At 45.9% G+C, this 13,963-nt stretch overlaps 1 protein-coding gene across 2 annotated transcripts; it reads left to right on the forward strand.

Moving 5' to 3' along the window:
- The first annotated feature begins 297 nt into the window (after nucleotides 1–297).
- On the forward strand, nucleotides 298–12,726 carry Ptpn18 (protein tyrosine phosphatase non-receptor type 18). 2 transcript variants are annotated; one of them, XM_074070436.1, is made up of 16 exons: nucleotides 302–431; nucleotides 521–676; nucleotides 2,327–2,435; nucleotides 2,687–2,763; nucleotides 2,849–2,944; nucleotides 3,046–3,084; nucleotides 8,461–8,529; nucleotides 9,245–9,307; nucleotides 9,606–9,748; nucleotides 10,233–10,299; nucleotides 10,376–10,453; nucleotides 10,554–10,643; nucleotides 10,858–10,946; nucleotides 11,567–11,769; nucleotides 12,235–12,309; nucleotides 12,526–12,726. In XM_074070436.1, exons 1-16 carry the CDS (start codon nucleotides 339–341, stop codon nucleotides 12,591–12,593), a joined length of 1,515 nt encoding a protein of 504 aa, XP_073926537.1. In that variant the 5' UTR covers nucleotides 302–338; the 3' UTR covers nucleotides 12,594–12,726. The 2 variants fall into 2 exon arrangements, with proteins under 2 accessions (XP_073926539.1, XP_073926537.1); XM_074070438.1 differs by lacking the exon at nucleotides 521–676 and having other exon boundaries at nucleotides 298–431.
- The last annotated feature ends 1,237 nt before the right edge of the window (nucleotides 12,727–13,963 follow it).

Genomic DNA, 13,963 nt, shown 5'->3' on the forward strand with positions numbered 1-13,963 from the left:
TCAGCCCGGGATAAAGATCACTGATTAGGGTCAGTGGGAAGTAGTATCTGTACGACTGAGTACTCAGCCAGTGGGCGTAGCAGCCAAAAGAAAAACTTCCCTAGTCCAGCGCGCGAGCACCCACCGCTCCTGCTGCGGCTCGAGCGCCTGTGGGCGGGGCAGGCCAAGGTCTGGATGCCATTGGACAAGGAGTGCGCCCTGCCAGCCCCAACCCGCTTCCATTGGCTGGTCGGGATAAAGGCGGAGCCTCTACGCCTGCCTCCTCCTCCCGCAGTGTCCACACTAGCTAAAAACGCGGAGAGCCGCGACAGGACGGAGCCTCGAAGCCTGGCGGCGCCATGAGCCGCAGCTTGGACGCCGCGCGCGGCTTCCTGGAGCAGCTGGAGGCGCAGCGCGGCCGAGAAGAAGCGGTCCTCGCCCGCGAGTTCAGCGTGAGTGGGCGAATGTGGACAGTTTGGCGGCGCGCTTCGGCTCCTCCGCCCGAACAATCTGGACACCTGTCCTCCTGTGTAACTTGCAGGCTCTGCCTCTTTCTCTCGGTGTCTTGGCGAATCTTCCCTCCGCGAGGGCTCTTGTTTTCCTCTCCCAGAACCTCTGTCGCTCACTCGCGCTGTCTCGGGCTGCACCACTGCCTGCAGGTTCTGAGGGCGAAGTCCAAGGCCGGCTGGGAGGGACGGTACGCTCGGGTCCCGGCGTCTTCGTCGCGCTCTCCAGGGCGAAACAGGACAGGTGCCCTGGGGAGGACCGCAGCACACCTGCGCTGTGCGTCCCCCCGCCCAGGCCGCTTCTGGCGACCTGGGTCACCCTGTGAACCCAAGGAAGAAGGGGGCGGGGAGCAGCAGTTTGGGAACCCGTGTCCGTACCTTTCTGGGTTGTGACCCTGAGCGTTGTACGTGGTCCCTCTGGCCTCAATTTCTCCTCTGTTGAAATGGGAACCAGAGTGACCAAACTTCCTGACAGTTTAATGATGTGCTTAAAAGTAGTTTGCATATCTTGGGTGCTTACTTCTTGAGTGCCTTTGTCACTACTTAAAAAGATTCTAAACATTACAACAGGAGTAGTGTAACCCAAGCTTAAGGAATGCTAATGTAGTGGCCGTCTAGGCATGGCATGCTACAGTAATAAAATGTTTAAAGTGTAACTTACGTTCTAAATATGTAAGCAGGGTGTACGGTGACATATCAAATTTAGAAATGTGCTATATATATTATGCACATATAAAAATAAATGGTTTTAAATCACAATTGACACCAGCACATAACCTCATAAAACAACGGTACAATTGATATAAATAGAATAAACAAAGACTGAAGTTATATAATAAGTTTGAAAGTAAACGTAAAATATGTATCATACGTCAGCATAAGTCTAAATCTAAATAATTTGCACATATAAAATCTTGTGATACATAAGAAACTGAGAAATGCATAGTAAGTATGAACTATACAATTTGTAAGTATGAACATGTACATAAACGTAAGAAGATATCCATATGGTATATGGCGAGTGAGTGAAGTGAGTACTGAGGACGCGAAAGAGGGAAGGCTGGGTGATGAGGGCGCCCCCTGCTGCCAAGCCTGTCTCCTGCATTCCCCGGACTAGGTTTTTCATCTCTGCAATATAAATACCAATAGCGGTGCCTACTACAGAAGGTTGTCATGGGAGTTTAAATGACCCGATGGTCATAAGTAAAGCACTTGGAATGGTGGTCCCATAGAATGCTGGTTTAGCGGGTGTTACTTATTATCATTGTGATTATGAATACCTGATGATGAAGGTAATACACTATTCACTAATTATAATTACCTGTAATAAAAAAGCTATAGTATCTTCTAACATAAGTAATATGTTAACACATTGTAATTCATGTACATTGTGTATTGTAATATATGTTTCATTGTATTAAATAATACAAAATAGGTTTTATTGCAGTTAATGCTTACAATATTGTATAGCATGGATTGAGTGTGCAGGTCTGTGTTCAACCTTCATTGTGCCTTCTGGTGAGACCTTTGCAGATCGCTCACCCACGTGGTGTATCAGCTTTCTCACCTGCGCAATGAGGACGGCAATAGCAGTACCCACTTCATAGGGACCTCATAATGACTAAATGCCCTTAGCACAGTACCTGGTATAGAGAAGGCGCCCTTGGCTGCTGTTACTGTATCACTGTTACACAGGACCTGTGTCACTGGAGATCTGCACTCATCTCCCCTGAGATTATTTGCCTTATATTCGATGAATGCCTCCGTGTCCCAGGACTTCTGACCTGGCTCCTTTCCTCCTCTCTTCTGCCTTCTTGGTTGGCTCACGGTACTCCCGCTAGGACATCCGGGCCTGCTCGGCTTCCTGGAAGACTGACAGTGTGTGCTCCACCGAGGCCGGCAGCCAGCCTGGAAATATAAGGAAGAACCGCTACAAAGACGTGGTACCATGTAAGTCAGGGGGCTTCCTCACGGAGCTAGTGTTGCTCTGCACACACTCTCAGGAGACAGTGCAGGTTTCACTGTGCACCCTGCGGAGCCACTCTATTCCCTGAGGGTCTGCGCCTCCTTATTCCCCACAGCCCCACCCACAAAGCAGTTGTCTGGGATGTGCTGTCTCCCTGCTAGCTTTCACCCAAGGGACTGTCAAACCCTTCATGCGCCTGTCACCCCTAAATTCCATGCCTCTCATCCACTGGCAGATGATCAAACGCGAGTGATTCTCTCCCTGCTTCAAGAGGAGGGACTCAGCGACTACATCAATGCCAGCTTCATCCGGGTCAGGCTGATGGTCGGGAGAAGGGGAAGGCTGGAGTTGGCAAGGGTAGGAAGTGGGATCTAATTAGTGAATGGACCTTTCCCAGGGTGCAGATGGACGTCAGGCCTACATTGCCACGCAAGGACCCCTGCCTCACACCCTACTAGATTTCTGGCGCCTGGTCTGGGAGTTTGGGGTCAAGGTCAGCTTTGAGGGACCCGGAGGGAGGTAAGGTTTTGAGTCCCTCCTCCCTGTTTTTCCCCAATGCATATCACCTCCCTCTTCCTTTGCCCCTCTGTCTAGGTGATACTGATGGCCTGTCGCGAGATAGAGAATGGGCGGGTATGTGTCCTCAACCCTCCAGAATGCAAGACCTATGCGGGGAGGAGGGAGAAGGAAACTTGCTAACTCCTTCCTGATCCTAGATCTTGGGGGCCCAGTTCCTGACTGACCCCTCTGTGGTTCTGCAAGAAGCCACTATTCCTCTCTAATTTTACCTTGATCTTTTTTCTTTTGTTCATGAAGCCCATTCCCACCGTGTTGGGCTTCCCCCTTATGCAGCATCATAGAGCTAAGACCCTATTCTGACCAGTTCCCTACACAGCTCTTATCTCTCTTTCAGTCTCTCTCCCCATTATTCTCACTCCCCTGACCTGTGCTGGCCTCCGCTATTCCTCAGATGCACCAGGAGGGTTCTGCCACAGGTTCTATGCCCTGACTGCTTCCTCTCGCGGAGGACATTTTCCCATCACTCTCTCTAGTACCTTCTTTATGCCTTGATGCCTTCTGAACTTTCATATAATTTCACACTCCAAGCATCCCACTCTCATTCCCTTGTCCTACTTTTCCATTTTGCTTCACACTTCTTACTGACTTCTACCACACTAGCTAATTTTAAACATAAACTATAGTCCATGATGCTATTATTGCTTTCAGTTATCTTTTTAAAACAGCTTTATTGAGATACATCTCACTTGTTTAGCCAGGTGTGGTGGTATGCAACTGTAATCCCAGGTACTGTAGAGGCTGAGGTTTGTGGGTCATGAGTTCGAGGCCAGTGTAGGCAACTCGGTGAGACCCTATCTCTAAAACAATAACAAACAATTCACCTACTTACAGTATCCAATTTGATTGTTTTTAGTATATCCTTGAGTTATACAACCATTCCCACCAGCAATTTTAGAACATTTTCATCACCCCGTTAGGAATCTCTTCCTATTTCCCAGCAACATCTAAGTCCTAGGTAGCTCCTAATCTACTTTTGATATGTATAGATTTGCCTTCTCTGAATGTTTCATTTAAGTAAAGTAATAATATGTAGGTTTTTGTGACTAGTTTCATTCACTTAGTGTTTTGAAGGTCTGTGCATATTGTCAATACTTCCCTCCTTTTTATCGCTGAATAAAATCCCATTGAATGTATCTACCATGTCTTTTCCATTAAGCAGTTTATAGAACTTAGGGGTATTTCCTCTTTTTTTTTTTAGCTATTATGAAAAAATGCTCCTGTGAACATTTGTGTACAAGTCTTCCGTAGACATATACTTTCATTTCTCTTGAGTATGTATCAAGCAGTAGAACTGCTGGGTCATAGAACTCTACTTTTAACATTTTGAGGAAATGATAAACTGTTTCCCATAGTAGCTACATCATGTTACATTCCCACCAACAATATGTGACAGCTCCAGTCTCTTCACATGCTCACCAACATTTGTAACTCTATATTTTTTATTATAGCCATCCTTGGGAATGGGAGTGATATCCACTGGGTCTTTGTAAAAATCATGGTAAAACACAAGTAACATGAAAGTTGTCTTTTAACCATTTTAAGTGTACAACATAGTGGCAGTAAGCACATTCATGTTGTTGTGCAACCATCACACTATCCATTTCCAGAATGTGTTCATCACCCCAAAATAAACTCTGTACCTATTAAACAATTCCTTCTCATCCCTCCCCGCAGATCTTGGTCCCACCTATTCTTCTGCCTCTATTAATTTGCTCAGCTAGGTAATCATACAATACTTACGCTTTTGTCTCTGGTTTCTTTCACTTAGTGTAATGTTTTTCAAGGTTCATCCATGTTGTAGCATCTATCAGAATTCCACTCTTTCTAAGACTGAATAATATTTTGTTGTATGTATGTAGCATTTTGTTTACCAATTGATCAATTGATGGATATTTGTTTCTACCTTTTCACTACTGTGAATATTGCTGCTTATTCACATTGGTAAACAGGTATCCATATGAGTTTCTATTTACAATTCTTTGAGTATACACCTAGACTAGAATTGCTGGATATATGACAATTTTTTTTTTTTTGTAACAGGAGGGCCTCGTGCTTGCTAGGCTGGCACTATACCACTTGAACCACTCCACCAGCCCAATATATAACAATTCTATGTTTCATTGTTTTGTTTGTTTTCCACAGTGGCTGTGCCATTTTACATTCCCATTAGCAATTCACAAGAGGTTGCAAATACCCCACATGCTCACCTACTCTTGCTATTTTACACTTCCCAGTCATTAGGAAAACCATTCATTATCATTTTGGTTTTCAAGTTCTTCTTTGTTCATTTGTGTATCTTCTCTATGTAAATATCTATTCAGAGCATTTGGCCATTTTTAAATTGGGTTATTTGGGGCTGTCTTTATTACTGAGTTGCAAGTGTTCTGTATACAAGTGCCTCACCAGCACAAATGATTTACAAATATCTTTCCCACTCTATGGGTTGTCATTTCACTTTTTTGATATCTTGTTAGTGTCTTTTTTTTTTTTTTGCAGTACTGAGACTTGAACTCAAGCCCTACACCTTGAGCCACTCAAGCCCTTTTTTTTGTGATGGGCTTTACGAGATAGGGTCTTGTGAACTATTTGCCTGGACTGGCTTTGAACGAGTTCCTCCTGATCTCTGCTTCCTGAGAAGCTAAGATTATAGGCGTGAGCCACCAGCACCCACTTAATAGTGACCTTTGAAGCTGTAAATTTTGATGAATTCCAATCTATCCTTTTTCTTGGGCTTTTGGTTTTACATCTAAGAAATCATTGTCTAACCAAAGCATAAAGATTTACTGCTACATTCTCTTCTGTGTTTTGTGCTTTTATCTCCTACATTTAGTTCTCTGATTTTTACTTTTTTTTTATTTGGTGTGAGACGGGTCCAAATCCACTCTCTTGTACATCGATGTCCAGTTGTTCCAGTACTATCTGTTGAAAACTGCTTATTTCAAGCTCTTGGCATTCTTGCTGAAAACTGATTGACCATAAATATAAGGATTTATTTCTGAACTCTCAACTTTATTCATATTGTGCTAATATGACAGTTTTGATTATTGTTCTTTTATAATAAGTTTTGAAATCAGTATGTGTGAAAGATTGTTTTGGCTAGATCCCTTGTAATGCAGAGAAGAGTTCACAAGGCAGGCAAACTGCTCATGTGTGAAAAGTCTTTCCTGTAAGGCTGGCTCTTGAGTGAACTCTAGGAACTTGGATTTCTTAGAAGAGTGGCTCACTATGCAGTGTGTGTGTGTGTGTGTGTGTGTGTGTGTGTGTGTGTGTGGACACAAACAATATGGTGTGTGCTCAACACCTGCTATCCTTCTGGGAGTCTGACATTTTAGAACATGCTAGGCAGCGAATCCTTACATGCTATGCAGAAAGTGCCCAATAAAAACCATAGGCACTGAATCCCATCACATTTCACACATTTTGCCACAAGTCATTACTGGAAAAATCAAGCACTTCCTGTGTGATTCTACTGGGAGAGTACCTTTGGAAGCTCAAGCCCCATTTCCTGCATACCTCTGCACGCCTCCCCTTTTGCTGATTTTATTCTGAATCTTCTCACTAAAACAAATCATATCTATGAGTATGACTATATGTTGAGCCATTAATGTCCTGCAGGTGAATCATGATAGTTTCTTTTCCATATTCATTTTTAAGATCAGCTTCTCAATGTCTTCAAGAAAACTTCTGGATCAAATTGGAAGATAATTATCTTCAAATTCATTTACCTGAATCCTCCTTAATTTCCTTCAGCAATGCTTGGTAGTGATTAGTTTTTAAAAATTTGCACTTTTGTTAAATTTATTTCTATGTTTCTTATACTTTTTGATATTATGGTAAATATGTTTGTATATTACAAATGGAATACTTTACATGACATAGAGATACAGAATTCATTTTCCTCCTTCAATCTTGTATCCTGCAATCCTCCCGAATTTGTTTACTAGCTTTGCGTGTGTATGGTAAGTGTATTCTTTAATATGTTCTCTCTACAAAAGCAATCTACAAGTCAAATAGTTTTGTTTCTTCCTTTTCAATCTGAGTGTCTGCCCTTCCTTCATCTCTTCTTCTCCACTCCCACCTCCTTTTGTTTCTTTCCCTTTACCCTCAATTTTTCCTAATTGTGCTGGCTCCAGTATTCAGTACAAATTTGGAATTAAAGCAGCAAGTGCTACCTGTCTTGTTCTTATGTTTTAGACTTTTGCCATTAACTATGATGTTATCTGTGGGAGTTTTATATTTATCATGTTGAGGTATTTCCTTTTTATTCCTGATGCCTCTCATGTCTTATCATGAAATAGTGATTAGTTTTATCAAGATTTTTTTTCTGCCCCTATTCAAATGATCATGTTTTGATTTCTAATCTATTAATATGGATTTGATGGATTTTCATGTGTTGAACTAATATTGCATTCCTGGAATTATGTTGCTAGCGTTTCATTGAAAATGTGTGTGTCTATTTCATGAGACTACACAGTAGTTTTTTTCTTTTCTTGTTAATATCTTAGTCTGGTTTTGTTATCAGGTTGATACTTGGTCTCATACAATAAGCTGGGTAATGTTCTCTTTTCTTCAGTTTTATTTTGAGGGGGCAAGAGTGTGTTTGCAAGGTTGGTATTAACTCTTATTTGTTTAGTTTTTTTTTTTTTTTTTTGCAGTACCGGGGTTTGAACTCAGAGCCACTCCACCATCCCTTTTCTGTGATGGGTTTTTTCTGAGATAGGGTCATGTGAACTATATGCCTGGGCTGGCTTTGAACCACAGTCCTCCTGACCTCTGCCTCCTGAGTAGCTTAGCTAGGATTACAGGCATGAGCCACCGGTGCCTGGCTTACTTAATTATTCTTTCATAGGAGTTATTTTTGCCTGGTCTCATAGAGTTTCATGCTGTGTGCACTCAGATTATTATTCTGTCAGAGACTTGGGGTTTATGGAAAAGACCTCTATGCGTATTTCTGGAGTTGTTGCCTTTTGGAGGAAGAAAGAGCTTTTGTTTGCATAGCTCTTCCTTTCTAGGACTCTGCCCTCTGCTCTGCAAATTCTTGCTGCATTGTCTTCTTTAAGCCCTGATCTCTGCCTCTTCATCTCAGTGGGATCACTGGGCTCCTCATGTGCCCAGCTTGGGTACCTAGATACCTCCAGGCAGTAAACCAGGTGGTCTGTTTAGTGACCATAGTCCTTTGCTGCATGAGTCAGTGATGGAAAGTAGTGGCTCATGCACTTTGTCCAGCTTTTTAGCTGCTTGCGGTAGGAGGATATCCTGGACTGTCTTCCTCCTGCATGGTCAACAGCTCACCTTCATGGAGTTGCTTTGCAGCTGGCCTCCATTACAGCCACAGCTGTTGCTACTTCCACCAGCAGTACCTGGAGTATATTGTGGGATCACAACTCTGAAAGTGAGTCTTCACTCCCTTTATTTTTTCTGTCTCTGCAGAAGAAGTGTGAGCGTTACTGGGCCCAGAAGCAGGAGCCACTGCAGACTGGGTTTTTCTGCATCACCCTGGTGAGATGGGAACATGGTTCTGGAGGTTGTGGGTACTTTAGAAGATTTCAAGGAAGATGCCCAAGGTGGAAAGACTTTGAGCTGGCCTGGAAAGATGAACCACTTTCCCACAGTCCCCTCACACTGTGGGAAACTCAGAGAATGCCCTGATGTTAGCGTGCAAATAGTCAGAATGCAATATAAGTATTACCTTAGTTTGTTGTTGTTGTTTTGTGCTGGGGATAGAACCCAGGCCTCTAGTCAAGTGCTCTACCACTGAACTGTACTCCCAATCCCTAGCATTTTTATCATTTATCTTCGTAATGTAAATGTGCTTGTTTAGGTTTCTGAAAAACCATTTTCAAGGAAATTGAGGAACTCTCTCCTCATATATGTAGTTAATACTCAATGAAACTGTTTTTAAAACAAAAGGACTTTCTTATTTTCATTGTCAATGGACTTGTTTGGGTTTGTATAGCAGTTCCTCTTGCTCCCATGTTTCCTTCATGAAAGTCTGGGAGCTGCTTGGGTCAAATGAATTTTTTTAATATGTTTTTGGTATTTTCTTCTGAGGAGACTGAGACAGGAGAATTCTATTCAAGGCCAGCCTGAGCTATATAGAGAGATCCTGCCTTAAAAAAAAAAAAATGTTTTGCTTTCTATAAATGTGTCTTTGGGCATGTGTTTTTCCCCCTTTCCCTTGTTTTTCCTCTTCTTACTTGCCCCGTGTATTCAGACAAAGGAGACCCGGCTGAATGCAGACATCATTCTCAGGACCCTCCATGTCACATTCAAGAAGGTACTGAAAGGGCTCTTGCATGAGAAAGCTAGTTCTTCCTCTGTTTCTGCCTCTGTAAAGTGGTCATTCACAATAATAGTCACCTCTGTAGTTACTATCTAGTAGATTTTTTTTTCCTTTCTGGTGCTGGAGATCAAACCCAGGACCTGTACATGCTGGCAAGTGCTTGCTGTACCACTGAGCTACCCCCCAGCCCTATCTGGTGGATTTAAATGGAGGATGCTTAGAACTGGGTATGTTATATAGCAGGAGCTCAGTAAATGCATTTCTTTTCTATTCTTTTCTCCTCTGTATCAAGGAGTCCCGTTCTGTGCACCAGTTGCAGTATATGTCCTGGCCAGACCGTGGTGTTCCCAGCAATCCTGACCACATGCTCACCATGGTGGAAGAAGCCCGCCGCCTCCAAGGATCTGGCCCTGGACCCCTATGTGTCCACTGCAGGTTTAGAGAACAGGCTTTATGAAGATTGGGTGAGGGAGACAGGGAGGGGAGAGCAGGGTTTGGAACCAGTCTTACCTTCTGAGTGCCTGTTTTGAGAAACCTGAGGTCATACATGCTCATGCTTCATGGACAGAAATTTTCAGCATTTGTTGAGCCTACTGAGGAGCAACCACATAGCTGGTTTTCAACAAAACCAAAAAGGTTTTCCTTTGAAATTATAATCTGGGAATTCTGCAAATCAGGAGGTCCTGCAGGGAACCCCCACCCCCACCCATCACAAATGCCTCATTTAAAAGGGATGTGGCACTGTGTGTGGTGGTACAGGCCTGCAATCCCAGTCCTTAGGAAGCAGAGGCAGAAATATCTCAGTTCAAGGCCAGTCTGGGCTACAGGCAGACCCTGTTAAAAGGGAAAGAAAAGGAAAAGAAAAAATGAGGGTTCTGGGTATGTCCTGACCAAGCCTGCTCTGATTCTCACTTGTCAGTGCTGGCTGCGGGCGAACAGGAGTCCTGTGTACTATTGATTACGTGAGGCAGTTGCTCCTAACCCAGGTATGATGAGGCATCTGTGTGTGCACTGTGTTCCGTGTCCATGGGATCCTGCTCATGCCCCACCTCTTTGCCCCAGACCATCCCGACTAACTTCAGCCTCTTTGACGTGGTGCTTGAGATGCGGAAGCAGCGGCCTGCAGTAGTGCAGACAGAGGTGTGCACCTGCCTGGGTCTCATCATTCCCAACTACACAGGTAGGGCTTCCATCCCTCCTTCCCTTGTCTTTATTTCTCAATGACTGCTCTCCTCAACAGGAGCAGTACAAGTTCCTGTACCATACGGTGGCTCAGCTATTCTACTCAGCCCTCCAGAACACCAGCTCCCACTACCAGAACCTCAAGGAGGTACAGAGACCCCCTGCTCAGTCTTCCTGACATCATGAACATCCTCAAGCCCCCAAAATCCTTAGAACAGGCTCTGACTCATTGTGATGGCCATCTTGACCTCCCTTATCATGCTGTCCCTTCTAGGGCTTACCTTTAAATCTTGGTGACCTGCATCAGTGGCCTGGCCAGTTTCCTCCAAAGCTTCATTACCCTCTCTCCTGTTTTCCCCCAGAATTGTGCCCCACTCTACGATGATACCAGCTCCCTCCCGACTTCCCCAACCCTTCTTGCCATACCCCGCCCACCAGGTGGGGTTCTCAGGTACTGACTCCATCCCCTTACCTTTCAGTTTCTCAGGCTAGCCTTTCCTGCCTCACCCTTGAAACACCACCCTCTTCCTTGCTGTTTAGTTCACCATCGATTCTCTGGCCCTTCCTTTGAACTGGTCCCTGCCTCTGCCTCAAAATCTCGCCCTACAGTCAGCTGTTCGCTTTTTCCTTGCTCCTCCAATCAGTAATTAATTCGGCAAGTATTTCTTAACGTGGTTCTCTTGCCAGGTAATGCTGCCACAGTTGATTCTCCTCATCCTTAAGCCAGCTCTCTACTTTGAGGCTGTCTTTCCCCTCCTTGCATGCCACTTCCTTATTCTTTTACTCAAAAACATTTACACAGAAATGACCACTCATCGATACCAATACCCTGACCCAATAACCTGCCAGGCTGGCCTGTCTCAGTTATATTCATCTAACTGCGGAACACTTAACACATACAGAAACGAGCCACCCCCACCTCCTCCATTACCCAGAGACCCCGCCCCTTCCCTCCTTTCCTGCTCACCCCCTGGGGCGGAAAGGAAGCCTGTGGTTTGAGCTGAGCTAGCCCCCACCCCCACCCTACGGGGAGCTGCCCTTTCACTTCCTCTGCGCGCTCCCTGCCGGCAGGAGCATCTCAGTACCTGGGGCCCCAACCTTCCCCATGGCCGACACATATGCGGTGGTGCAGAAGCGTGGGGCTCCAGCAGGCCCCGCACCCAGTGCACAGGCTCATAGCACCTTGGAAACACCACTGTACAGCCAGGTGACACCACGCGCTCTGCGACCTGTGGCGCATGCGGAGGATGCGCGAGGGGCGCTACCTGGCCGTGGTGAGTGGAGGCTACTCCAGGGCAGAAGGCAGGGAGGGCTGGCACTCACCTGCTCCTTCTAGGGACCCCATCCTGCTGGGCCCTTGGGAGGAGAGCTGGCAGCCAGGAGGACATCCGCCCAGTAGCCGGGCCTGACCACGCCTCTGAGGCTGGCGTCCAGCTTCCTTGGCCACGCCTCCTGGGGACTCCTGCCTGGCCTTAAGTCGTGGAAGTGCCCACCAGGCCAGAGAGCAGTCAGGAAACTGAGTCCCAGTTCAATCCCTGGCAGTGCCACCTTTTTTATCTAGGGCTTGACCTGAAGGCGGATGTCCCCGACTTGGCCACGCCTATGGCGCACGCCTCCTCCTCCACCTTTCACCTACTAGGGTCCCTGGAAGCCAGGAGAGGTGGAGTTGGGGCGGGGGGTGCTGTGTGGAACTCCCTGAGCTGATCCGTGGTGTGGGTGGGGGGGTCTCTTGCCCACAGTTCCTGTTAACCAAAGCCCTCCTGGATCTGACGCCTATGAGGAAGTGACAGATGGAGCTCAGACTGGTGGGCTAGGTAAGTCAGAGCAGGATCGCTGGGACTACAGCTTTGGGTGAACCCCAGGAACCTGGTATTTAGGGCTGGGGCTTGAGGTTCAGGTTCTGGGAGTTCAGTGAGTATGGCTGTGGAAAACCAAGAGGACCTTGAGGCGTGGGAATGGCCTTTGCAAGTTGCCTACCTCTTCATGCCTCAGCTTCTCCATATGACCCCATAGCACCCTTCCTCTCCTAGGCTTCAACTTGCGCATTGGAAGGCCGAAGGGGCCGCGGGATCCCCCTGCTGAGTGGACCCGAGTGTGATTACTACAGTTGTGCCTCCCGGTCGTCGCACATGGGTGTTTGGACTGCTGCTACCACCACTCTGCGGGTGTGATGTGTTGGGAATGGAAACGCTGGATCTGGATCAAAATAAAAGTTTCTCAGGCTGGAAAAAGTGGGGACCTCCAGTGATTGTAGCAGTCAAGGCTGGAGGAAGTAAATGGGAGATAATAGCTGATGAGGCCAGATCCTGAGCAGATTCAAGAAAGAATATCAGGAGTGGGCATTGACTCCACCTTCTAAATAGGAGGACCTCAACAGCTTAACAGACCAGCCAACAGCCTGACAGATCATTCCCAGCCATAGAGACCACCAAATAAAGCCAGATGGACTTCTAGATGGGCAGAATTTCAGACAAACAGATCCCCACTGTATAGACATACAGACATCTCAGCTAGAAAGGCCCCACCCTAACCCCCAAGTGGGCAAACTTATGGACATTCCATCTTACCAGACTCCTGTCTAGCCAGATGAATTCCCAACCAGATAGACCACAGCTACACAGAATCCTGACTGCACTGAGCAGTCTTGGCAGATCTTTTAGGTAGACTGCCTCCCTGGTAGTAGACAGGTAAATTCTCAGACCTCAGATGGATATGTCCCCCATTTAATCAATGGATTAAATTGATTTAGACAGACAGAGACATACTACCTTCAGCCAGAGTTAGATAGACCCAAGCTGATTGGCCAGCTAGACAGATGCAGCCAGATGGAAACATAGACCCCAAGTGATCAGACAGATCATTCCGCAGATGAATAGTCAAGTTTCCCAAATAGGTAGGAACACTCTCCAGCTGTTCACACAGATGGACCCCAAGCAAATTAGACCCTATCCAGACAGACCCCAGAGAGGCAGAAAGAACCCCCAACCAGACTGACCCATTTCATACAGACCCCCTGGCCAGACAGACTCAGCCCTTGAGCTGGACAGACATGCATACTGCCACTTGGAAGACATACCCATAGCACCTGCCAAACCCCAGAATGATGGGCATACTGAGAAGCCCTAAGATTGATTTCACTAAAAAAACAGATCATAGACACACTAACTCCTAGCTTGACAAAACCTTCAGATAGACTACTGGCTGGGCAGATATACCAGATATTCCCCAGCAAGAAATACAACAATCAGCCAGACCCCTAGGGAGACACCCTAGGAGCCAAAAAGATCTCCAGCTGGACAAACAGTCCCCTATCCAACAAACAGAACTTCAAGCCAGACACCCCTATGTAGACAGCAAGTCAAGAATAAGTTTATGCATGTTTAAAAGCCCTGATCCTGCTCTGCTCTTCCCTCCTAATCTGATCTTCCCAAACAGGCCAGTGTCTATCTGACAACATCAGGTTCATCT

This window comes from Castor canadensis, chromosome 4 (assembly GCF_047511655.1).
Source record: "Castor canadensis chromosome 4, mCasCan1.hap1v2, whole genome shotgun sequence".
Taxonomy (NCBI): domain Eukaryota; kingdom Metazoa; phylum Chordata; class Mammalia; order Rodentia; family Castoridae; genus Castor; species Castor canadensis.

Bases quoted from the DNA above. Each gene is read 5' to 3' on its own strand.
- Ptpn18 (XM_074070436.1), top strand. From the start codon at position 339: ATGAGCCGCAGCTTGGACGCCGCGCGCGGCTTCCTGGAGCAGCTGGAG. The intron at 3,085-8,460 runs GTATGTGTCCTC...CTGTCTCTGCAG, and splicing joins GCGAGATAGAGAATGGGCGG to AAGAAGTGTGAGCGTTACTG. The intron at 8,530-9,244 runs GTGAGATGGGAA...CCGTGTATTCAG, and splicing joins GGTTTTTCTGCATCACCCTG to ACAAAGGAGACCCGGCTGAA.